General features: G+C 42.3%; 2 protein-coding genes across 9 annotated transcripts in view; one reads left to right on the top strand and one right to left on the bottom strand.

Moving 5' to 3' along the window:
* Med12l (mediator complex subunit 12L) overlaps positions 1 to 24,960 on the bottom strand; it is a 301,518-nt gene that overhangs the window by 153,533 nt on the left and 123,025 nt on the right. The window lies entirely within an intron of this gene.
* The window catches only part of P2ry14 (purinergic receptor P2Y14), a 47,751-nt gene that overhangs the window by 3,754 nt on the left and 19,037 nt on the right, over positions 1 to 24,960 (top strand). The window contains exon 1 of one of the 2 annotated variants that reach the window (XM_050120213.1): positions 22,514 to 22,856. The exons of the other annotated variant lie outside the window; for it this stretch is intronic. Coding sequence (XP_049976170.1) covers positions 22,854 to 22,856 — 3 coding nt within the window. The 5' untranslated portion in view covers positions 22,514 to 22,853. Of the gene's footprint in view, positions 1 to 22,513; positions 22,857 to 24,960 lie in introns of those variants that run through there. 2 annotated transcript variants of the gene reach the window in all.

The raw sequence follows: 24,960 nt of genomic DNA, 5'->3' as shown, positions 1-24,960 counted from the left end.
GCTCAGAAGAAGCTCTATGTGTTGGTGTGGTCATCCTGGCAGGGAACTGAATGCTTGGCTTTCCAGGATCATAAAATAAGCTTCTAATATATCACACACAGCCACTGAACTCTATTGTGAGTTAAAACCACACAGCCTGGAAATATGCCCAATATCTTTTTTTTTTAATAGGAGAGATACTTGGTTGAAAAGGTTGGTTGTGAGATTTTTCCCAAGGTGAGCTCACCAAGGCTTCATAGAAGGAACGTTTTCATCCTGCTATAAAACATGGACAAAGTCCTCCTCTTAGTCTAAGGTTGTTGAAGGAACTGAACTACAGTCCACTCTGGAAACACTGACTCCTTACCACATGACAGCCACACTCTAGAAGCTGGCCATACTCTGCCATAAAGCACCTTCCTCTGGACCCCATTCCAATGGGTCACATTAAAACCTAACTTTAAATATAACCCCTACTCTTATTCTAATACTAACTGTCTAAAAAGTCAGGCCAGTGATCTTTGACCACATAATTTCTTAGGATATATTTTTAACTTTACAGAGATTCTGAGGATATTCTAATCTCACTACAAGCCAGTGAATACTATCCTAGCCCAATGGGAGCTTACAGCACTACTCCTACTAATAACCATAAGAAAATTGAGAAAATGGGCCTTGGTGTTCAATATCCTCTTCCCCTCCGGACTCCTGAAACTGTCCTTCTGCCTGCAAGCACCACTTTTACAGAAGTGAAAACGGGAAGGGAAAGGATGAGGTCTGACATGAAAAGAAAACCTAGAGCCAAGTGCCCCTGTTGTCACCAAGTCTGTGATGAGTTTGAATGCAGCAGCTATCCCCTTAACTGGTGCCACTGACACAGACTGGTTAAAAACATAGATTAAGTTTAACCAAAAGCACAGGGCTGAAAGGAATAGTTTCTGGAGAACAAATATTTTTTTAAATATATTTTATACTCTGTGTATGTGTGTGTGCATGTATGTCTCCACAAGTATGGATGGACTACATGAGGGTAAGAGAATAACTTTTGGGAGCCAGTTCTCTTCATCCAGCACGAGTCCCAGGGATAGAACTCAAGCGAGCAGGCTTGGTGGCAAGCTCCCAAATTCACAGACCCATTTGTTAGCCTTTGAATACATTGTTTTACCTTTGAATGCGCAATGCCATTTACTGCTCAATCTTTTGATACTGTGGCAAAGCATTTGACTGCCTAATTACAGACCTGCAACTGATTTCCTTCTGTACAGATGTAGCATACTGCCAGTCCTGTCTGGCTTCTTAGTCTATTTCAAATAAACAGTAAGACGGGATTTTAAACAACTAAGAAGTCACATGAGTAAAATAACTCAGGCTCAGATTAGATTGCCAGTCCCTGAAGAGACCTAACTCTATTCTTAACAGTTAAGTTTCCCAGGCAATGAAGGAAATAAGGAAAGCCTTACACCAAACTGACGACAAGACTCGTATGTTTTATCTAAAGCCCTTCTCTGCTAAGCCACCTTGGAAAAGGCATGGTGCCCTGTGCTTCCGAAGGCAGGAAGTCATCCCCTAGGCATTAAAACAAAAAGCAAGGAACGGAACAATCATAAGAAATGTACATTCTGTAATAAGATTCTCTAGTTTTAAATCCTGACCAGACCGCTTCGTTTGATGCAGCCTTGATTGAGCTACTTAATGACCCCGTGCCTCATTTTCCTCACCAAGATAACATGCAGAGTAAACAGTTAATACATACTATCCCAGCACTATGACTGACGCAACATAAGAAAGCAATCACTGTACACGGATGCCACCATGGTCTTTCTCAGTAAAACAGCTCAGCGGCAGTCTGGTGGCATTAAGAACCAAAGTTATAAAATTAAATTGCTTCTTATTGATTGCTTTTTTTTCATTTATAAAAGCAGAATGTGATAGCTGTTTAGAAGCATCAGTGTAATATCTATCACATGCCTGGTACAAAATTAAAAGCTAAAATATGATAGTTACTAACACAAAAAGCCTGACGCATATACTTACTGCAAATCCAAAGGCGAAAGATGTCCCTTCCTATGCATCTATCCCAATCCAGAAAAATTACCTTCCCAAACAAAGCACTTACTGAATGAAATACATAACAAAATCTAAAAAAAAAAAAAAAAAAATGACTCTGTGATGTTATAGCAGGAGACCGGAACAAGGAAAAAGTTGTGAGTGCTTTGTCTCAAAAGAGGGAAGTAGGAAATGATAGGCTAATATTTGGAATTACACACTTAGCAAATGAATAAAACGTCAGCTAGGTCATGAATGTCCCCCAAACACAGCTTGTTTCTTTTTCCATTTCCCTTTAAGAATGCTGTCTCTCTTGTCAGATGCTCCTTGGTCAAACAAAGGTTTAGAATTGTTTCTTCAAGTTCCTCAGTTCTTTTCTAGATTGAGTTCTTGTCTTTCTATCATACTTGAAATTCTTTTAGCAGATGTATAGAGTGTCTTAAGTACTTTTCTATTCCTTTAAAAAAAAATACTAGGCCAAAGCAACTCATAAAAAAGGAAATGTTAAATTTGGGGTTTATGGTTCCCGAGGGTTAGAATCCAGGACCATCAAGCATTGCAGCAGGTAGGCAGGCGTGGCACTGGAGCAGTATCTAAGAGTTCAAGGCCTGAGATACAACCACCACACAGAGAGACTCCAAATGGCATGGGTTTTTCGAACCTCAGAGTCTGCCCTCAGTGACACACCTCCTCGGGCAAGGCCACACCTCCTGAACAGTTCTGCTAACAGGGATCAAACATTCAAGCACGTGCACCTATGGGAGCCATTCTCATTCAAACCGCCACACAGTGTAAACATCTCCTCCTAACCATGTCAGTGGTGTCTAATGAAAGGCAGAAGAGTCAATTTATAATAAACGCCAATGATGATTTTCCTGTTACCATCAGTGTATTTTGCATCCTGAGAAACCATCATCTGTCCACAGCTGGGCGGATATTCTGCTTCTCCCTGGCAACACTGCTCTAGCGGTTTACATTCAGAGCACAGAGCATCATAGGCCACTTTGCTAACAAAAACAGTTCTGCAAAAAGATATTTTATAAACATTGATAACTGAGTTATAAATATCCTGTGAGTCAGAAAACTGTATTTTCTGACAGAAGTTGGTCTCTAGAACTGGCCTACGCTGAGCCTGAGTAACAATTTCTCCAGAAAACCCAGCAAGGAATGGAGTCAAAACCGGACTCAGGCTAGAGAGACTGCATAGTAGTTAAAGTGCTTGCTGTTCTCACAGAGGACAGGAGTTCCCGACATTCATACCAGGAGACTCATGACTACCAGGAACTCCAAATCCAGGAAACATGGCACTCTTCAGGTGCATACTCACATGCACACGTGTGCACACAGTCATATATTCGCGCATGCACGTATACACACACACACACAATTTATTTTTACAAAAAAGCAGATGTACATTTTAGCCAGGCATGATGATTTATACCTTTAATCCCAGGAATTGGGAAATAAAGGGAAGCAGATCTCTGAGTTTGAAGCCAGACTGGTCCACATACAGCAAGTTCCAAGTCAGCCAGAGATATAGTGAGACTTTATGAAAAACAGAAATAAAAGCAGGACAAGGTGACAAGCAAAAAGCATCTATTTAGAATGAGAGCCGTGGCTGTCCTCTGCCCCCGTGTAAGCTTTAAACTAAGACTGGGAATCCAAAGTTCTAGTTTATATACATCAACAATTTAACTCCATACAGAAAATAGTCATTTTTACCCTTGTTATTCAGAATAACTGCTATGTTACTGGTGTGGAGTGAGTTCTTCCATATGATCCAGGCTCCTCAAAACAGAGAAGAGCAGCTCTGAGCAACACTTCCCAATGAATGAGATGTGTTTCAAGTTCCCTTCTCTGTGGCCTAAGTCATTGATGGTTGCTGCAAGGTTGAGGTGTTCCTACATTTCTTCTTGAAAAATATCATGTTAAAACATAAACAGATCATTCCTGATATCCAGATAAAGATATCATTATTCATAAAAATGAATAAAAATTATTCATGTTAAATTGGAGCATTTCAAGCTATTTTCTTGAGAGTCATCGTGAAGTTAGAAGACTTACAAAATACTCATTTCCACTCCAGTGGGTTTTGGAACAATGAATGCATTTAGTAGAGCAACAGAGCACACATACAAAGGTTAAAAACGCTATTCTGAAGAGCTGTATTTTGACAGCTGTTTCCTGGTACTGAGCCTTGTTTAGCAAGGTTCACTTCTTATCCTGATTTGGAGCTCAGCTTCTCACACTGCAGCTGGGGAGTGGTCATGGGAAACATGCTATCAAGCCAAGGCTCATGAACCTGTGTGGACCTGGAGCTGCTGTTTTCAACAATTCTCTCTCGACACTATCATTTCTCCACACTGCTCAGGATTACTTCTACCATGTTACCCAAAGTTACTCTTGTTGGGTATTTCAAGGTACATTCAATGACAGGGCTCAACAATTTTACCAGTTTGTTCACATTTTTATTTTGATGAATTCAAGCTGTCTTTGTGTGCCTTTGTAGTTGCTGCTGGTAATCAAAGCAGGGACTCTGTGCATGCTAAAAACATGCTCTAACACTGAGCTATACCCCCGGCCCTCTTTTTTTATTTTCAAAGAATATTTTCAATACTCAAAAACTGAGGCTGTGAATCTTATTACCAGAAATCTAATGGCCTTTACAAAGTGTGCAGAACCATCATTAAAACTTCTGGGGCTGTGTGTGAATGGGGCTGTGGAAAGCAGGGGAAGCACCTAGAACGCCCTGTGTATCCTGTCAAGGACAGACTGTGCCTTGGGCTTAGGAACTCCTGCGATGAAATAAGTTCAAACCACATTCAAAGCCTCCTTGGTCTTTTCTGCCACCTTCAGTTCCTAGGACCACGAGAGAGGGTTCTAAGCCTTTCCCTCATCTCCTAAAAATGTCATATACACCTCTCACTTTAGGTATTGACTTATTTTCATCTGTCAGGAGATACACTTATTTCAACAAAACTGCACCCACATCCATATACAATGTATCAAACCAGAAGCCTCCCTGGTGAGGCTATTCCCTCCCTCCCCCTGGAACACTGTTTGGAAAGCCCTCAAGGTTGGTCCAAATGGGCCAGCTAGATGTTTCCTACTACATAGAGAGGATTTCTGGATGGACATACTACAAAATAATCACCACTAATGTGAGGAGAGGTAGGGGATATGGATGGGGGAGGGCCTGTAAGCATACACCTAAGATGGTATGAACACAGACTCAAAAGCATTGCAGGACATCAGACATAAACAAACGAGTAAAAACAAGTAGGTAATAAGCAAGGTTTGGTGGCAAAGCCTTTAATTTGAAGCCTCAGGAGGTAAAAGCAGGTGGATCTCTGCAAATATGAGGCCAGACTGGGAGTCTATGCATTAAGTTTCAAGCCAACTAGGATTTACAGTGAGACGCTGTCTTAAACAAACAGGTAATATGATGAAAGGTATGAAATCAGTCAATGGAACTTTAGCTCCATGACTCAGTTTCTCTAATCCCTTTCATTCTGAGAGCGTGTATGCAGATGTATGTAAGTGTGTAACTCAGTAAGTGTATCAATGCAGATGTGTGCAGGCTGAGGCTTCCAGGTGGAGGTCAGATGACAACCTCAAGTGTTTCAACTTGCATGAGAAGGGGTATTTTTTTTTTATTGTGTTTCCACTGCCACTGCATATGCCAGGCTAAATGACCCTTGAACTTTCAGAGATTCCACTTCCAATCTCCCCATACAAGTGCTGGGATCACAAAGCTGTCTTTTACATGAGTTCTGGAGATTCAAACTCAGTCTCCAAACTGCTGCATCAGGCATTATATTCTCTCAAGTATCACTCTCCTCCTCCACCGTCCTTCACTCATTCTGAGCTCTGTGAGAGGCACCACCCTAGAACATGGGTCCAATTAGTGCCAGACTTAGGATCCCAGGGAAAGACCGCCAGTAAACAAGTAACTCACAGCATCAAGAACAGCTTTGAGAGGGGGAGAACAGGCACAAACACGGCCAACTCCTTCCCAGGTTAAACCATTTGGGGTGTTTCAGCATCATTACATCAGAACCTTGTTTGGGATAACAACATGCTCTTGTGCAAAGTTCTGACTTGTCAAAGGAGAGTCGGGACCATGCTTTGATGCAGAAAGAAGATACAGGCAAGCTTGGTGTTTCCTGTGATGGAAACAGTAAAGCCCTCCTTAAAAGAGAAAAATCTGCTTTACAGTCTAAGGACCTGAGCAAAAGCCTGAGAGGAAGACTGATGACCCTGTGGATGTAAGGAAATGGGTAGAAAAACTGCCCCCCCCAATAAACTATGAACAAATGTCAATGACCTCAGTGCTCAGCAGTTCTCAAGTGCTTCTTCTGGCTTCTCTTCCTTCAGACACAGTAACTGTCCAACTCTTTCTTCCAGGAACTAAAAGTGGGCCTGTCCTACTCTCAGGCATCTCCCTCTCTCCCTCCCTCCCTCCCTCCCTCCCTCTCTCCCTCCCTCCCTCCCTCCCTCCCTTCCTCCCTCCCCCCTTCTTTCCCTCTCTCCCTCATTCTTTCTTTCATCTTTTCAAGAACTGAGTTTCCTTGTAGGGAATCTGGCTCCATACCTCAGAAGCCATCTTAGAAGGAAAAAGCAGGCTGGGGGCAGGACACAGTGTGGGAACCGAGTCCACGAGAAGCCAGTTGAGATGGCTATGAATGCTACAGAGCAGAACAGAGAGGTGTAAAATGAGGCTGCCAGAAACAGGAAGAGATGGGGAGATTTTCCCAGGCATGGTGACGTCCTTGGTGGGAGGCCATGGGGAAGACCAGAAGGAGACAGAGAGGCAGTGCACACAAAGGATACAGACAGTGTGAGGAGGAAGCTGGGTGGGGCAGCAGTCAGAGAGAGCCACAGAGGCTGGGTTTGAGATCTGGGTTTTATTCTGAATCAAGTGTAGCCCCCAAAGAGAGATGGGGGGAAGGAGGGAAAACTGGGAGACTCTTGCCTTCACGATGACTGAAGGAAGGTTCTCAGCAATTAAAGCCACAACCTGAGGAGCAACAATTTCACTGCAAAGACACTGATGATATCTAATCCATAGAAGAAAACCCTCCACTCTGACTGCGGCTCAGCTGAGAGAAGGTCACTCTGGGCACTCATAAACCAACTAGCAAGTTTCTTTAGAATTTCTGAGACGGAAGATGTTGTCGCGACAAGCCTTTAGCTCAGCTGACAAAGTGCACTGCTCGTGCTGTCCCTGATGAAGACTTCAGCTCCTAGGGCGGCACATCCGAGGATGACTTAAATCGTATGCTATGTGAGCACCGACTCTCTGATGCACATCAAATAATTTCTAAATAAGGGAAGAGATCCCAGCAGAGGTGTGCAGACAAAGCTCAAAAGCCAGCCTTGGAAGAAGAAAGTGGAAAGAACCCATAAAGGACAGGCACACCCCGATGCCATCCTTCAGGGGACTGGTGGGCAGCTGCTCAAAAGAACAGAGGGAGAGCTTCCAAAGTTCACAGAGAAAAGTCACCCAGATCCAGAGGGGTGCGGCAGGGGAACACAAGAGGCCCTACTGGGTCCACAATTTTCTATGTTTAAAAACTGCTCACGGGCAGCGGGCCACACTAACATCAACACTGCTTGGTGAGCATTACCTCCCCAGATTCTTTCCACAACCCCACGGGATACGGAGACTTTCTGCCAGTTTACTGATGCATAGAGTGTCTTACGCAGTGAGTCAGCTGAGAGACAGGGAGGGAGTGTTTGAGTATGGCAATTCCAACCCTTAACCTCTGCAGTGTATTAATCCCTGAGAAACGAGTTCTTACTCGCAGGGTGTATTAAATCAATTTGTCCTCAGATTCTTTCTTTCAAACACCATTAAAGGAAACGTTAAAAGTTTCACTTAGTGTTCTGAGAAACGGTTTTAAGAAAATTTAATTAATGATGAAGCATTTAAAGCTTTGCTGCTTGGCAAAGTTGATGTGACCCACTCTGCCATTAGGCTCAAGATCAAAGTCCAGGCTAACTTCCCAAACAAATGCTATTTATAAGCAGTGGATATTTTGTCCGTCCTTGTTGGGATAACGAACTGTGAGTGCCACATCTGTTTATTTCCTTCTGGATCGAGATGCTTATAAGCTTCCAGCTCTAAAAAGTGTAGTGTCATCCAGTCTAAACTCCAGCAGATGCCCAAAATTTCAGGGCAAGCTGAGAAGGTTCCAATCAGCAGGCATGGTTTGGGCAGTTTCCCAGGCTAGTAGCACTGGACCAAACATAACTCCAGGTGACTCACTAAAGGGCACCATGCCATCCTAGAGGCCCAGGATGGCCCTTGGTGGAACAAGCAGGTGCCTACTGTTGCGAGCCAGATGTCAGGGTCATCCATAGGTCCATTCTTACATTACCACTAGAGCCAGGATGTAAACTCTTGCCTCACTAACGCTGGAGGCAAACTACATTCCAGAGTTATTGAAAAAAATCAAGTAAGTAACAACTGAATTTCCAACTGAAAATAATCACTCACCGCTCAAAATACAGTAATTGTAGTGGGGTGAATCGTAAAAGGTAGAGTTCCGTTTCTATGACAACACTTAGGAATTCACCAATCTCTTGTATTACAAATAAAACTATCTGTAAATTTATTCTGACTTCCTTTAAATTCTGAAGTCTGTTCCCAGGTCAAAACTGCTAACTTCGCAGTGGTTTTCAAGTATTAACAGGGTTTGATTACGGCTCCTGGGGCCATCCCTAAAGCAGGTTTCTGGGGTGTCAGGACGCAACAGTCCTGAAAGACATCGGTTCCAGCAATGTCTTAGGCAGTACAGGTCCTGATGATGACCCAGCGCTGACCATTACCAGGTTAGAGGATGACACGGGCATTGAGGCTTTACTCTGAAGAGAAGCAACCAGTCTCAGACAGAAAGATGTAAAGAAAACAAATGCCCGCCTCTCTGCTTTACTTCTGCTATATCACCATTTCCTTCCACTGTCAACAGTTCAAGGCAGGCTACAACTAACAGTTCAACTCACTCCAGAAAATATTTGCTCAAGTCCTTATAGTCCGGACTAGTACAACAGCTAAGTGGGTGAGGGTACTTGCCACAAAGCCTGAGTTTGATCCCCGGGACCTACATAGAAGAAAGAAGACCCCAACTCCCACCAGCTGTCCTCTGGCCTCCACCTGCATGCTGCAGCACGTGCTGTACAAATGCACATATTGATACACGCACTAAAACAAATGTTAAACATGTTTTTAAAAACTTTAAAGTACCCTATAGCCATTAGATAGCATTAGAAACTAGTTTGGGTATTAGCATAAAACAGCAGCCATCTACGTACCTCCATCACTAGCCTCCTACTTCACCCACCCCATAAACACATCTTTTTTTTGGGGGGGGGGTAGGATCTCACCATCAATTCTACATGCAAAATACCTTCCTAATCTCTCCTATAAACAGGTGCTTCCAATGTAGCCAGAAACTCACCCCACATTGAATCAGCACTTACTACATAAAAACAGGGCTCTGAAGATCAATATGGCCCTCCCCAAAGAATCAAAGCCTTTGCCATTTGACCGTTCACTGCGGAGTTATCACCAGGCAGTTCCTCCTCTGCACCAGGTAAATACGTGGAGCTTCAGGTTGCAGCCCGAGGATACGGAAACTGAGAGATGCGGAGCAGCTGTGATACGTTCAGATGAACTCAAACGGTGACTGGACATAGATGTCACATTTGAGTAATTTAGTTTATTACAGCAAGAATGGCACTTTAAAGAAAGTCATTTACAAGATAAAAGCCAGAGGCGATTGCTTTTTAAGGATTAGTCCCTAATGTTCCTACTGAGAAACACAATCAACAGAGAGCAAAGCTGGTGCACTCCGGGCTGTGCTTTGGAAGACGTTATTAAAAAGAGGCCATAAAAAGACTTTGGACCTAGGTCACAGGAAATGAGCGGTGATGATTAGCTTCTAATGTTTTCTCACAGTGTCAGTCAACCCATTTCCTCAGGATCCTTTCTCCACTTTCACACAGAGAGGCTGAACTATTCACACCCAGCAATACTCCCATGACCTGACACCCACCTGGGAACCTTTGCAGGTCAACCAGCCGCCATACAGAGGAGCAAGCAGGAGGCTGTGCTTGACCCATGAGATGCAATGTGTTATGAACACCCTGCACACACACACACACACACACACACACACACACACACACACACACAGAGAGAGAGAGAGAGAGAGAGAGAGAGAGAGACCCTCCCTCTAAAGAGCTTACAAATCTCATTTATATAACAAAAGTGCTTACCACACAGCAAAACCAGGATTTGCTCCAAACATTCCAATGAAGACACGTAACTCTTAGAGAAAGGAAAGCTCAGGGGAGACCCAAGGGGAGAACAGAGTGAGAAGGGCCATAGAGGAAAGGAGTAGGACTCACAAGGAAGCAGAACACAGGAAGAAGGCGGGTAACCACTGTAGGCCAAGACACTGGTCTTTCAGACTCTAGTTAAGAAACACGGTGAATTTTACAAGCAGTAGATGAAAGAATCCGACAGAATAGCTATATATCAAACGTGTTCAGCCAAGTGACTCAAGCCTGTAGGCTAATGGCACTCACTATGTAAAAAAAGCCTATCTGTCTTGTGGTGCATCGAGGTATCAGTAAATTCTGGGCCTTCAAAATATTTTGTTCCCAAAAATTCTCTCCCAACTCTCCAGAGTGTACCCATCTTGTGTGAGCATGTCCCCTGATTGGCCCCGGGGCAGACCAGCTTGCTTCTGCTGGTTCACACTCTGCTGTTTCACACTCCAAAGCATCCCAGGTGTGAAGTCACTCCACTTTCTTCTCTTGGTTAGGCCTTTGGTGGATGACTCTTTCCCATTCATACCTGGGGCCTTATACTACATCCTCCTCAAATCATAGAGGCCTAAAGAAAAGCTAGCTTGGTTCAAAGAGAGCTTCCACTTTCAACAGAAAGACAGATGCTGCACGCTCAGCCACTAAAGTCCACATCAGAGCAAATGGACGAACTAAGGTGACCTAACACTGCCCTAACTCTTTCTTAGCCCATTTACTAAGACTCCTTGTTCTCTGTATATTTAAAATTTGTAAATTACTGAATGCCTTTAAAAAACATTTTTATTACTAGTAATAAATTATACAATGGACACATGCATAAAGGTGTATGTATCACTTAGGGAAATAAAAAATAACACTAAATGGTGATTCCAAAAAGCCAAGATTCTACTGGCTGCATTAACCGACCCCATGACTGTCCAGCTTCCATATGTACATACAGAGCTCACCCAGTGGCTTCTCTGCACATCCAAGCCCATCTCAGACATGCGAGAAGTATGTAACAGTGTCAATAGAAATGCAAAACTACAGCTTCCCCTCAAAGAGAACAGCAGACAATTTATTCTCACCAATTATGAGTCACATGACCCGGGGACACAGATTCTAATTATTCTAAATTGCATGTCAAATATGGCAGCAGGTTCATGGAGGTTTTATTGCTACAGAACAAAGAAAGCTATAAATCAAGACTCTTGCACACATGTGAAAACACCAGGCTAGCAGGGAACAGCAAAGCTGGGAATCCGTTACAAATAGACCTCAGATACGATTTTTAGCTCTTGGCTGGTAGAGGCGGTAGTCTGCTAATACATCCCAAAAGGCTGCACCTGATAGTCACGAGGATGTTAGGCAAACACAGTTGTGGGCAAGGAATGTCTAATAAGGAGATCAGGATAGCGCAAGATCAACCGCAATTAGAAGCTGGTCCTTCAACATTCCAACCCCCTCCCCCCAGCCACTGAGGTGATAGCTTTGTTGAAGGTCCTGTTCAAGGTGCTTCTTTCCAGTACAGACGCAAACATGAATTCCAAACAGCATGAAAGAGATACGAGAAAGTTGCTCAAGAAAAAAAAAATTCCACAAAGCTGTCCTCAATATCAAATTATGACATGGCCCAGAATCCACTAATTTAATAAGCTTTAAATATTCAGACCTACAAGGACAGCTGCCCACACCAGCACCTTGCACTCACGGCCAAGGAACAAGAATGGAAAGGGAAATCCCAAAAAGGGAAACCCCAAAATCTTGGTCACGTGACAAAGCAGAGCCCTGCAGACCACACAACAAAACAGTCATGGTGGGAAAAGTTCCCCAAACCAAAAGAAAAGGAGCATTATTTAACTGTCTGTTCTGCTGGGGTTTTGCATATTCTGAATAAGCAATCCAATACTCTCCTTCTCTGACACCATCACCTCAATTTCTAAATGTCCATCAAAGCCTTTGAGTTACAAAAGCATCCAGGAGGCCCATGTGTTTTCAGAACAACACAGCTTCAAACTATTTTCCATAGGCTAAAGAAACCACAGTAGCACTTAGGACAGCAACTGTGCAGCCTCCTCAAAGGTGTTAAGTTCATTATTTCATTGGTGTGACTTCTGCTTCAGACGACAGTTGTATTTATTTGGAGGGGTTCACTTTTCAAGCTTTTATTATATTAAAAATATTAATTCTCTTTCTGCTATATGTGCTTCAAATGCTTTTTACTAGTTTTCCATTTTCCTATAACTTTGTTAAATGTCTTTGTTTTGTGCAATATATTCTTCTTTCCCTATGATTTTGATGTTTTGTTTTAAATTACATGAAAACCTAGGTTTATAGTTGTAGAAATATTTACCTAAATTTCCCCTCATTCTTTTATCTTTTTTTTACTTCATTTGCATGATTTTGTACTCTTTTTAAATTTCTACTGAGATACACATTTTTCTCTGCTCCTCTCTCCCCTTCTACCGTCTCCCAAGACCCCCACACTCCCAATTTTCTCCTTCCTATGTATATTCATGTATGTGTCTCTTTGTTGTCTAGGTTCTCTCAGGTTGTAGATTGAAGGCTGGTCTTTCTTTGCTTTATGTCTAAAAGCCACTTATGAGTGAGTACATATTCTATTTGTCTTTCTGGGTCTTTACTTCACTCAATATAATTTTGTCTAGATCCATCCATTTGCCTGTAAATTTCAAGATGTCAATTAGTTTTTACTGCTCCGTAGTACTCCACTGTGTAAATGTACCACATTTTCTTTATCCATTCTTCAGTTGAGGGGCATCTAGGTTGTTTTCAGTTTCTGTTTATTACAAATAACACTGCTATGAACATAGTTGAGCACATGTCCCTGTAGTACGAATGAGCATCCTTTGGGTAAATACCCAAAAATGGTGCTGCTGGGTCTTGAGGTAGATTGTTTCTAATTTTCTGAAAAATTGCCATACTGATTTCCAAAGTGGCTCTACAAGTTTGCACTCCCACCAACAATAGAGACCATTCCCTTACCCCATAGCCTCTCCAGCATAAGCTGTCATCAATGTTTTTGATCTTGGCCATTCTGACAGACATAAGATGGAATCTCAGAGTTGTTTTGATTTGCATTTCTCTGATGACTAAGGATGTTGAACATTTCCTTAAGTGTCGTTCAGTCACCTGAAATTCGTCTGTTAAGAGTTCTCTGTTTAGGTCTGTAACCCATTTTTTTTTATTGGATTATATTTGTTCTTTTGGTGTCAAGATTCTTCAGTTCTTTGTATATTTAGGAGATCAGTCCTCTGTCCAGTCTGGGGTTCGTGAAGATCATTTCCCAATCTGTAGGCTGCCATTTTGTCTTGTTGAGCATGTCCTTTGTTTAGGAGGCCCCATTTATTAAATATTACTCTCACTGTCTGTGCTACTGGGGTTATATTTAGGAAGTGTTCTCCTGTGCCAATGAGTTCATGTGTATTTCCCACTTTCTCTTCCATGAGGTTCAGTGTGGTTGGTTATATATCGAGATCTTTGATCTATTAGGACTTGAGTTTTGTGCATGGTGATGGATATATTTTCATTCTTTTACAAGTTGATATACAGTTATGCCAGCACCATTTCTTGAATATGCTTTCTTTTTTCAATTTTATATTTTTAGCCTTTTTGTCAAAAATAGGTGTTGGTTGATATGTGGATTGATATCCAGGACTTCAATTCAATTCCTTTGGTCCTCCTGTCTGTTTTTATGAATACCAGGCTGTTTTCATTACTGTAGCTCTGTAGTAGAGTTTGAAGTCAGGGATTGGTATGCCTCCAGTATAAACACAGACTGTGCTTACACTTCTTGGCAACCCAGACCTGAATAATCACACAGAAACTATATTAATTACAAAACAGTTTGATGGTTCAGGCAGATTTATAGCTAGCTTCTACATCCTAAATTCACCCATTTCTATTAATCTGTGTACCACTGTGGGCCTATGGCTTACCGGTAAGGTTCTGGTGTCTTTCTCCTGTGGGAGTTATAGTCTGCCTGAATTTGCCTTCTTTCTCCCTGCATTCCATTTCGTTTTCCCACCTACCTATATTCCTCCTTGTCATAGGCAGAAGCAGTCTTTTTATTAACCAATGGTAATAAAACATATCCATAGCACACAGCGGGGAATCCCACATCACTCCAGAAGTTCCTTTATTGTACAGGATTGTTTTGGCTATCCTGGGGTGGGTTTTTTTTTTTCTCATATAAAGTTGAGTATTGTTCTTTCAAGGTCTGTGAAGAATTTCCCTGGGATTTTGATGGGCATTACACTGAATCTGTAGATTGCTTTTAGTAAGATTGTCATTTTTACTACATTAATTCTACCTACTCAAGAGCATGGGAGAACTTTCCATTTTCTGGTACCTTCTTCAGTTTCTTTCTTCAAACTTTTAAAGTTCTTTTCATAAACATCTTTTACTTCTTTGGTTAGAGTTATCCCAAGATGTTTTAAGTTATCTGTGGTTATTGTGAAGGGTGATATTTCTGATTTCTTTCTCAGTCCATTTATCAACTATATAAAGGAGGGCTACTGATTTCTTTGAGTTACTCTTGTATCCTGCTATATTACTGAAGATGTTTAAGAGTTGTAGGAGTTCTTCAGTAGAATTTTGGGGATCACTTATGTAAACTATCATATCATCAGCGGATAGTGAGAGTTTGACCTCATCTCTTCCAATTTGTATCCCCCTGAATCCTTTTGTTGCTTTATTGCTCTAGCTAGAACATCAAATAATATTGAATAGATACGGAGAGAGTAGACAACCTTGTTAAGACTACAATTTTAAAAGGAATGGGAACGCTAGCTCAAAACAAAAGGACTCACCCCGTGTACAAGCACACACATAGACACACATGTACCCACTCATACATTGTCTTGCAAAGTATTTCTAGAACCAGGGAATGTTTATGAGCATTTTAGAATACTACAGAAACTGGCAGAGGAAATGAAAAAATAATGGAGGGGAAAAAAAAGGTCCTGAACTTTTCATTCCAAAGAAAGCACAGCAGAGCCCTTGAACATCCCAGTAACATCCCACCATCTCTATCCACCCACTCACTCTGAGCGCATCCTCAGACTGCCCTAAAAGTAATAACCTGAGGGTCTGAGGAACTTCTCTACGACCCCAACCTTGTTTATATCTTGCTAAATGATCCTTCTGATTCATCTCATGATAGCTTTAAGCAGTTTTGTGCCTCTTGATTCAGAAGTGAGTCACACAAATCAGCCTGTAAACACACCAAAACATCCATGGACAGAAAGTGAAATAATATCATGCTCAATTTGTACCTTGCTATCTAGGTCCACCCCAAACAGGGCATCACGGGTCAGTGAGATGGCTCAGAGCGTATAGTGGTTGTTAATCATCTTGATGACTTGAATGCAATCCCCAGAACTCATGTAAAAGTAGGACTGAGAGGTAACTTCACAAAACTGTCCACTGACCTCTACATGCATGCTGTGACATGTACACACACACACACACACACACACACACACACACACACTGACATACACACAGGTTGGGGGAGAAAAAGAGAGACAGAGAATACTATTTAAAAATAGAGCTTCATGTCAGTAAAACTAAAATTGAATAAAAACAATTCTATATATAAGGTGCTTTAAAGGGAATAAGAGGAAGGAAGGAAAAGGATGCATGGACAGGAGGTGGTCTAAGCATCTATCTGAAAAAGCACTGTTTTGCTCATCCGTAAATGCTATATTTCATTGCCCTTTTGAAGCCACACTCTCTTGAAGCAATCATTTATGACCTCTTAGAAATGGCAGGGAGCCCCACAACGCATATTCTCATCTCCATGTTTTCATGGGGTCAGAGGATGAGAGCAACACATCTTTGCTCTTCTAAGTGCCCAGCACTCACAGTATTCCCCACAACAGTGTTCTGAAGTGGCTCTCATCATTACTTTCTACAGGGGATAATCTATAAGGAACTGAAGCACAGAGGGGTCAAGTAATGCTCCCAAGCACACAAGCAATGAGTGACCAAGATAGTTTCCTTAATAAAAAAAAAAAAAAGATTTATCCTGGAGACTGTGCTCCTAACCACACACACATATTGCCTCTAAGATCACGAAGAGTACTGGTCAACAAATGCTTCAACTGTCTAGAGACCATATGCAAAACTAAGATCCTGTGAGTATGTAAACTGCAATGAGCCAACTGGCAACAGTGCTAGGAGCATTAAGACGAAGCTGAAGATTAAGTGCAAGAGAGAAAGGGGAGAGACATAGCTCCTGGGCAAGGTCTCTTAGCAACCACTCCAAATGGTTCTGAGCAAAGAGATGGAAAATGTGAGCATCTCTGGTGTCCACTTCTCTCACAGGACCCTGGTCCCTACTGTTGGAGGAGGCTGTGCGTTCAGCTACATCTTTATTTTCTTCTTCTGCCTTCTACAGATGTTCAAACACCCTAAGTCCTCAAAATCCACAGAGGCTTTGTGATGTGGACCCAGTAAGCGATCTCTGATTTGGCAGGAAGCAATTATTTAGTAGGCTCAAGTATCACTTTTTTCCCATGGACCATGTGGGAGGGAGTCGTCTGGCAGGGTTTTCGGCACTGTGCCAATATGATGCACCACACATGTCACCAAAGAAAAGGATTATGCATGAAAATGGTAACAGCCCATAATATTATGAAGAGCCCCTGCTTTTACTGACCACCTGTTTGCCTAGACATCACAGTATGACAATACACCATGTTTCCTATGACTGTTCCAGCACCATTTTACATATAAGGAAAGGGACTTAGAGAACACACACAATGAACACATGGACTCTCTGTAACTCAGGACTTGGGGTACCTTCTGAACCCAGATGGGAATGCATTAGCAGACAGGTTCCAAGCAGGAAATGAAGAATGAAAAGGTAGTTTGGGAGTATCCACACAGCAGGTGGAAGACTTTAGGAGGCCACAATGACTACAAATGGCTAACAGCAAAACGCCAGTCAATTGAGCCTTCTGCTATTACATTCAGGAGAAAATGACTCACCTCAAGGACTTTTCAAGACACGTTTCTGTTGAGCTCTGACACCAAGACGCCTTGTTCCCATGATGGCGTGTGTATGTAAATGAACTGGATTGAATATTTTCCAGTGAAACATAATATTAAAATATAAGAGCTAAGATTTAAATCATGCTAAGTATCTTTTATCCTTGGACTAGCAGTGATTTTTAAATTTCAAATATTTGATATTTTATATTTACATATATATAACAGGACACCCAGGACTGCAACCCAATTCCAAACCCAAAATTAAGTTTTATATACCCTCTTACCCATGCAACCTGAAGGTAATTTTATATAGTATATTTCATGAAGGCGTTTGGACAGGGACTCATCACATGAAGTCACACTTGAAAGCTTTCAATGTGTTTTGTCAAAAAGTTTTTGATTTTGGAGCACCTGGGATTTCAAACATAAGGTACACCCAAAACTGTAGTCCATTTTCATACCTTACCTAATGTATGTTGGAAACGGCCACCTGAAAGAGAGAGTGGATGTTATCTCACGTACAATGGAAAAGGCTTCCCTGGTCAATGGCGGCAACAGGGCAACTGCAATGCTTAGAAATCAAGTCCAGAGCCTTGGCCACAGACAATAATCACCCTGCTCTAGCAATGCGGACAAAGGATCCCAGGGTCTCTGAATATAGTGGATGTGATTATCTAGAGTAACAGAAAGTAAAGATGAATATTCATTTTCCCCATAAAACAGCAACATCAACCATAGAGCCTCAAACTACAATTATGTAGAAAGAGATAGGTGGCTAGCTAAAAGCGGATGTGGCTACCAGGGCTGGAAAGAGCATGACTGGCTATTTTCATTCTGAAATCCATCAAATTCTTTGGCTTCTTAAAGAACGTAAGTGCATGACTTGGACTGACATTTTGAAACAGTTTAATATTTATTAAGAAACAGCAAAAAGGAATGAGAATCAAGTTTCTTAGGTGGGAGAAGCACGGAGCTGTCAATAGTTAAATGACAGTTACCTTCTTGTACTAGAAAGACTTCTTTTCTCTGCCAAACTTGCAGAGGCAAGGACCCAGGTCCACAGACTGTTAAGCAAGGGACAGTGATCCACATCCAGAAAGCCAATCTGAGCAGCCTATGGGTACCATCCCTCCTCCAAACCAGAGCAGGCAAAGGACTTCATGAATCAGACTGAAAAGGGACATCAGAGGACCTACATTTCCCCTAACCAGTAGAGACCAGCATTTCATCTGGGACACAACAAAACAAAGCAGAATATAAATGAGGCCATACAGAGTAGAGAGGGGGAAGCCACCCCTTCCCTCCTCTATTCTTAGGAAGAATGTAAGAGGTTTTAGGCATACTGAAGACTTCAGCAGGCAAGAAACAGACTTTTCCAGGTAGGGTACAAGGAACTGAAGTGGCAAGAGGTATGATGTGTTTTGGAAATGGGATACAGCCTAACCCTCATCAAAATGCATGCGTGCTTCGTGATATTGCTGCTCTGCTCCATTCTGGGAGTGGGGATGAAAAGGGCAGCTGCTGGGACGGGACTTAGAGCAGTGATGACTCCATACAGAAGGACAGACCGGAGCTGGGCAGTGGTGGAGCACACCCTTAATCCCAGAACTCGGGAGGCAGAGGCAGGTAGATCTCAGTGAGTTTGAGCCAGCTTGGTCTACAGCACGAGTTCTAGGATAGCCAGGGCTACATACAGAGAAATCCTGTCTCAAAAAAAAAAAAAGAAGAAGAAGAAGCATCAGTAACAGCAGAAGAAAAACAACAACAACAGATAGAGTTGTGCCTCAAGTTAGCATGTAAGAACACATTCTCTACCAGGCATGGCCAACCTGTGTGCTACAGGCTGTATGCATCTCAGGTCCAATATTTTAGGTGACAAGCCATGTGGTAATGTCAAATGCTAGACATCCATATCTCCACATTTAAATCAGCCAATTTTATTTGACATTGGATCTTCAATCGCAGACACTGGCATTATCTCACTGGAAAGAGCTCATGTCCCATCCCTGGTCACTATGTAGCTTTGAGTCTTAAACTTTACAGGTTCTGGCCTTGTGCCCTATCAGTTCTCTCTCCGGTTCACAAGACATGAAACAATTATGAACAGTGATTCTCAATTCCCCTATTTTCATCCTGGCATGTTCATGCAAGGCCAGCTTCTTCCTGCAATGCCTCCCTATTCTAATCCAAAAAAAAAAGAAGTGCACCAAGTTTGAGCCACATAATCCAAATTCCTGGTCTTAATAAAAATATATGTATCTTACTCAAGGCTTTCTATCTATCTGGGAAAATTCTAGTACCTGGTGGATTACAGGTGAACACTGCTCCTCCTGCATTTCACATAAATATTTATATAAAACAGTTATGATTTATGCTGTAAATCACCAGCCTTCAGAAATAAGTGAGCACATAAGCTCTCTGTGGCTTTCCCAAGCATGCAGAAGTGTCACTTACAAAATACATGTTGTAAGCAACACATGGAAGAGAAACTGAAAATCAACACATCTTAACTTTCATATTCTTTTAATCCCATGCATAAAAAAATGCCAAGCAGTAAGGATAGAAAAGCCACTGATGAATCATGCCTTCCCTCAGAGTTCAAAATCTCATTAGGACAAAATAACAGAGAAAGGCTTGTCCAGGGCTGGGGTTGCACCCAAGGCCCCTGCAGCACCATGCCCAAGGTAGCTAGTAAATGTTAGCTGGTGACTAGAAGGAGAGAGAGATGAATAGCCTTTTTCTGGGGTGGTTATGAGAATGAATTCCCCTGCATGGGCAGGTGAAGCAAGAGGCAGGAATGCTTTCTACAGGGTGGGTGAAGATGCGTCTGAAGGTAGTGATTCTATAGAGACTGTAAATACTCTGGGGGAAAAACAAAACAAAACAAAACAAAACAAAGACCAGCCTACTAGAGTCATGTCTTCATCTCAATGTTGTTTATCAGATAAACTGCATCAAATGTTTTTTTGTTTATTTGTTTGCTTGCTTAAGATGAGATTAAGCACTTCTTAAGGTGACGCCACACTATTCAGAATGACAGAAATCCCACTTAGGTTATTACTCATAGACATTTTCACTTACTATTTAAAACCACTTAAACCAAGAGGATATTTCCATGCCTGAAAGCACTGAAATCCAGATCTCAAGGATCTGCAAGTCCACATGGCCTTAGGATACACAACAGTCAGAAGGGACAGATGACCAGGTGTTTATGGAGAGCATAAAAAGTGGTATGGACACATGATGCAAAACTATCCAGCCTGAAAAAGAAATGTGACTTTCCTACATGATGCAGCTTGCTGAACAGAACTCATATATACTAAATAAGCCAGCCATGCGAGAGGTATGGGATTCCACAAGAGCCCAGCGCCCAGTGAAGTCAAATCCATGCAGACAGAAAGCAGAGTGGCAGCTTCCAGAAAATAATAAACAGTTAAGCCACTGTTTTGCATGATGAACAGATATCTGAAAATGGAGGTGGCAATGGTTTCACGACTGTCAAAGTAATGTCACTGAAGCCTTAGAAACGGTCAAGAGACTGAGCATGGCGGCTGACGCCTGGGATCCCAGGACTTTGGAGGCTGAGGCAGAAGGATCAGGCATCAGCCTCAGCTTAAAGAGACCCTAACCTCTAATTAATTAATTAGCAAACATTCAAGGTCCAGGTGCGAGGCACACGCCTCTAACTTCACCATCCAGGAGTACCAAGGCACAAGGACTGCAAGCTCTGAGCTTGCTGAGGTCACAGAGGACGCTCAAGGCAAGCCTGAAGTTCCTAACACGACCATTTCAAAAACAAACAAACAAACAAAATGTCAGGATGGAATGTTTTCTGTGCATTTTTACAATTCAAAGAAAAAAAATGCTGTCTTAAAATTTTTTTTTATAATAACTGGTAGGCGAGCAGTGGGCGGTGAGGAAGGATGTGTGCAGCTCACAGAAGTCACAGGAAAACAGATTACATGGCAGAGGGGAAGTGAAGACTGAACACGGGAACCATTTTTTTCAATGCATCTGCAGAAGGAGTTAGAGGAGCAGCTTGAGAGTTGCTTAGGAGATAAGGAAGAGTTTGAGGAACTTTTACTTCTCTAAGACAGAGGGCAGGAGACAAAATGGTGAAATGAAAAACTGAGATATTTAAGAAAGAACAGAGGAAGTGAGGCAGGTCCGAGGCTGGAAGCTTTCACATGAGACCAAAGAACATGGGGGAACCTGAATGCACTGATCCTGAGCGATGGGGTGTGATTGTGCTAACCCAGAGCACAACTAAAGAGTGAAAAACCATGGGAACAATTGGCTAAATATTCAGAAACCAGGGCCAGGTAACAAACCAAGATGGAAACAGGGATGTCCAAAATCAGAATGGAGTTGTACTGACCAACTGGAGAAAAAGCAGAAGTCCCTTCTAAGGGCTGGTGCTGACGAGGCACAATCAGCATTCCCTGCACCCCTAGGACTGAGCATACCCCAGAGAGACTGGGACCCTCTTAACCCCTCTCTGACCGTCTATCGCTACATTGCCAGCAAGGTCAAAGGTCCTGTGGACACACCCACATGTACAGCCTACACGTACACGTACTCACCTGTACGGCTCTACAGTAGAAGCGCACAGGTGTGCTTTACTCTCAGATTAATTTTCAGTTTTCCGTGGGAAAAAAAAGAAAAGGAAAAACTTTCGAGAAGCTAGCTAAAATCAGGAGCCTCGGGAATGCTGTCGCTATTATTACTGCACCCTCACAGAAAAGGTCAAACTAGACATGGGAACAGTCATCCCCCTGCCGCCTGGGTTCCTCTCCCTCACCACACACCCTCTCCCACTGTTCACCCTTGGTCGGGCCTGAACATCCGTAACCATATGAAAGTCTGCCTCAGATCCAACTTACACAAGCACGGATTAGAGTTGTTCTCCTAGGGGTAGTGGAAGTTTGCACTGCTTGATGCTGGAGCATTTGGCGAGAGGTCAGCATTTCAGAGAGTACTTGAAAGGTTTTGCTTTGAGAGCTAATGCAGCATTTCCCACCTGCCAACATAAGCAGACCGGGCAAAAATAAATAAAAATAAAAAAAAAAAAAAGCAAAGTGCATTCCCTGCGGTACCAGTCAGATGCTGCCCTCTGTTGCTGATCCAGTCTCACCTACAAGGACGGGAGAGACTGGAGGAGTTGGTGAGGAGGAAAACTCCATCCAGTTCAGGACCCAGTAAAAGGCTAAGGAAACAGCAGGGCGCTGCTGCAGGACAGCAGTGGGCTTTGGCAGAGGAGGGGTTAAAATGAGTTATCTGACACTGTAAAGTGGACAAGCACAGCTGGCTGATGACGCAATCCTCAGAGCAAAAGGCAAGCCAATATCTAAAATGCTCAAGACAGAAAACAAACACGGAGCGCGAAGGCCACAGCTCCACCAAAACTGAAGCCAGACTGGATGGAGATGCTCCATGGGAGGAAGTCATAGTCGCCTCTCCGAAACGCTAATGCCTAGGCTTCTGATGAGGACTTCATGGTGAGTCACATTTTCATTTCAAAAGAAAGAAACGGGAATTACATTGGCTTCATAGTGCTTGTGTCTTAGGGCTTAAACTTTCATTTCCTTGATTCTTAAGTTCTGTTTTTTTTTTTGTTGTTGTTGTTGTTTTCTTCCGAGATTTAACAAACATGTAAAGAGTAGTTTTAGTTTTAATTTGCGGGGGGGGGGGGGGGGGGGGGCAAGGATGAAGATCTACTTATAAATTCCGATCTATGATTTATCTTTCTATGAATCATAAAGTAACTTTCATGAAGCCTTGACTAACAGCTTTCTAACATAAAACATGCTTATACTGTACTCTAGTTTATTGGTCAGCTTTCTAAGGATTGTTAGTTTAATAACTCCCATTTTATGGAAAAATTGCAAACTTGAAACTGAAGGGAGAGATTTTAATTAATCAACCATACCATGTCCTCATGCTGGGAAAAAAATCAATGTAGTTAATTCAGTATTTACTGTATACTGACAGTTTTAAAGTATTAGCACTAACAACAGGAAATTGTCACGAGGGGGGGTAATAAAAATAGCCAGATACCTGCAATATGATCACTTTTTCTAGTAAAGGGGGAGCTTTCTCCACCTTTAGCTGCCGTCATGTCTACAAAGGCAAAGAGCCACCAGGGCACGCCATGATTTCAGATGACAGAAGGGGTCTCTAGGAACGCTTCCATGCACCGAGCTCAAAGGTTATAGCCCGCCACCTTTAAGACTTCACACACAAGCAGTCGGGTCACCGGGTGTTCCCAACAGCTGGGTGACACCGGGAAAATCTCTTCACGTCATTATTTTACCAATCTGAAAACGAGCTCAGCAAGTTTCAGGGACGAGACGATTTGTCTGATAAAGGGCAAGGATACTACTCGGAGGAAACAACCGCCTGGCTTCAAATCTATTTCCTTGTCTCTAGCAAACAGTGATCGGGTCCAATAAAATGCATGAGCACACGAGAAGTGCAAGACTGTGCAGAGCGAGTTAGTTCTTTAGCTGCATATTTACATAACAAGGGCAGTAATCGCATTATATAAAATAGTCAATATTATTGGGGACTCAAGAGGAAGCAAGCTTTGCAGAGAAACAGCTAAATTTTGATCTACCGAGACTTTGAATGACATTATGTGCTCGGGATTTAACTTTTCTAACCGGTTTCACCTCTGTCCCAACACCTATTTAAACAAACAAAAAAAAACAAAGGTGGGTGTATCTGGCACACAGCGGACAATAAAAACTGAATTCTCTTCCTATCTATTGACTAATAACGCAGTAAGTGAGGGGCAGGATTACCAAGAGAACTACCAACACTGAGCTACCCAACCTGTGTAATAAAACACAGTGAGAGTTACAAAGTCATCTGTGACACTAAGGGGAAACGAAACCTTATCTGCCAACTGACAGACTATGTAAGTCCTACAGAAAACAGAACATTGGGCCAAAGCACACGTAGCGCACAGGTATCAGCCAGGTCCACCCAGTGCAGCCTGCTCTGAGTGACCCTGCAGTCTGCACAATCCGGTCACTCCTTCCTGGAGTTCACGAGTAGGCCTGGATCCATATAGGTGGTGGCTGTACCCAAAAAAGGAAGTGAGAAGAAGCTACAAGGGTTAAATGTGTTGGTTTGCAGGCTCACCCAGCACATGCATATATTGAGTATGTGTATATGTATATATGTGTATATGTATATGTGTGTATGTGTGTATGTGTGTATGTGTATATGTATATATGTGTATATGTATATATGTGTATATGTATATATGTGTATATGTGTATATGTGTATATGTATATATGTGTATATGTATATATGTGTATATGTATATATGTGTATATGTGAAAAAGAATCTGAGATGGAAATGAAAGATGCTACATCTATAGGAGCCAAGACACGAACTAGGGAGCTGTCCGTGTTGTTGAATTACTGTTCTTTTTTTCCTATTTACATTGTTCAGTATACATAGGTTAGAGGCTAAAGTACTAAAATTAACTAGCAAACTAAGCCCAATTTATTTTTTTTAATTTATTTATTTATTTATTTATTAAAGATTTCTGTCTCTTCCCCACCGCCGCCCCCCCCCCCCCCCCCCCCCC

Source organism: Alexandromys fortis, unplaced genomic scaffold, assembly GCF_014885135.2.
Source record: "Alexandromys fortis isolate MF-2015 unplaced genomic scaffold, M_Fortis_MF-2015_v1.1 scaffold_172, whole genome shotgun sequence".
NCBI classification, from domain to species: Eukaryota; Metazoa; Chordata; class Mammalia; order Rodentia; family Cricetidae; genus Alexandromys; species Alexandromys fortis.
This window is presented reverse-complemented; position numbering and strand designations above follow the sequence as displayed.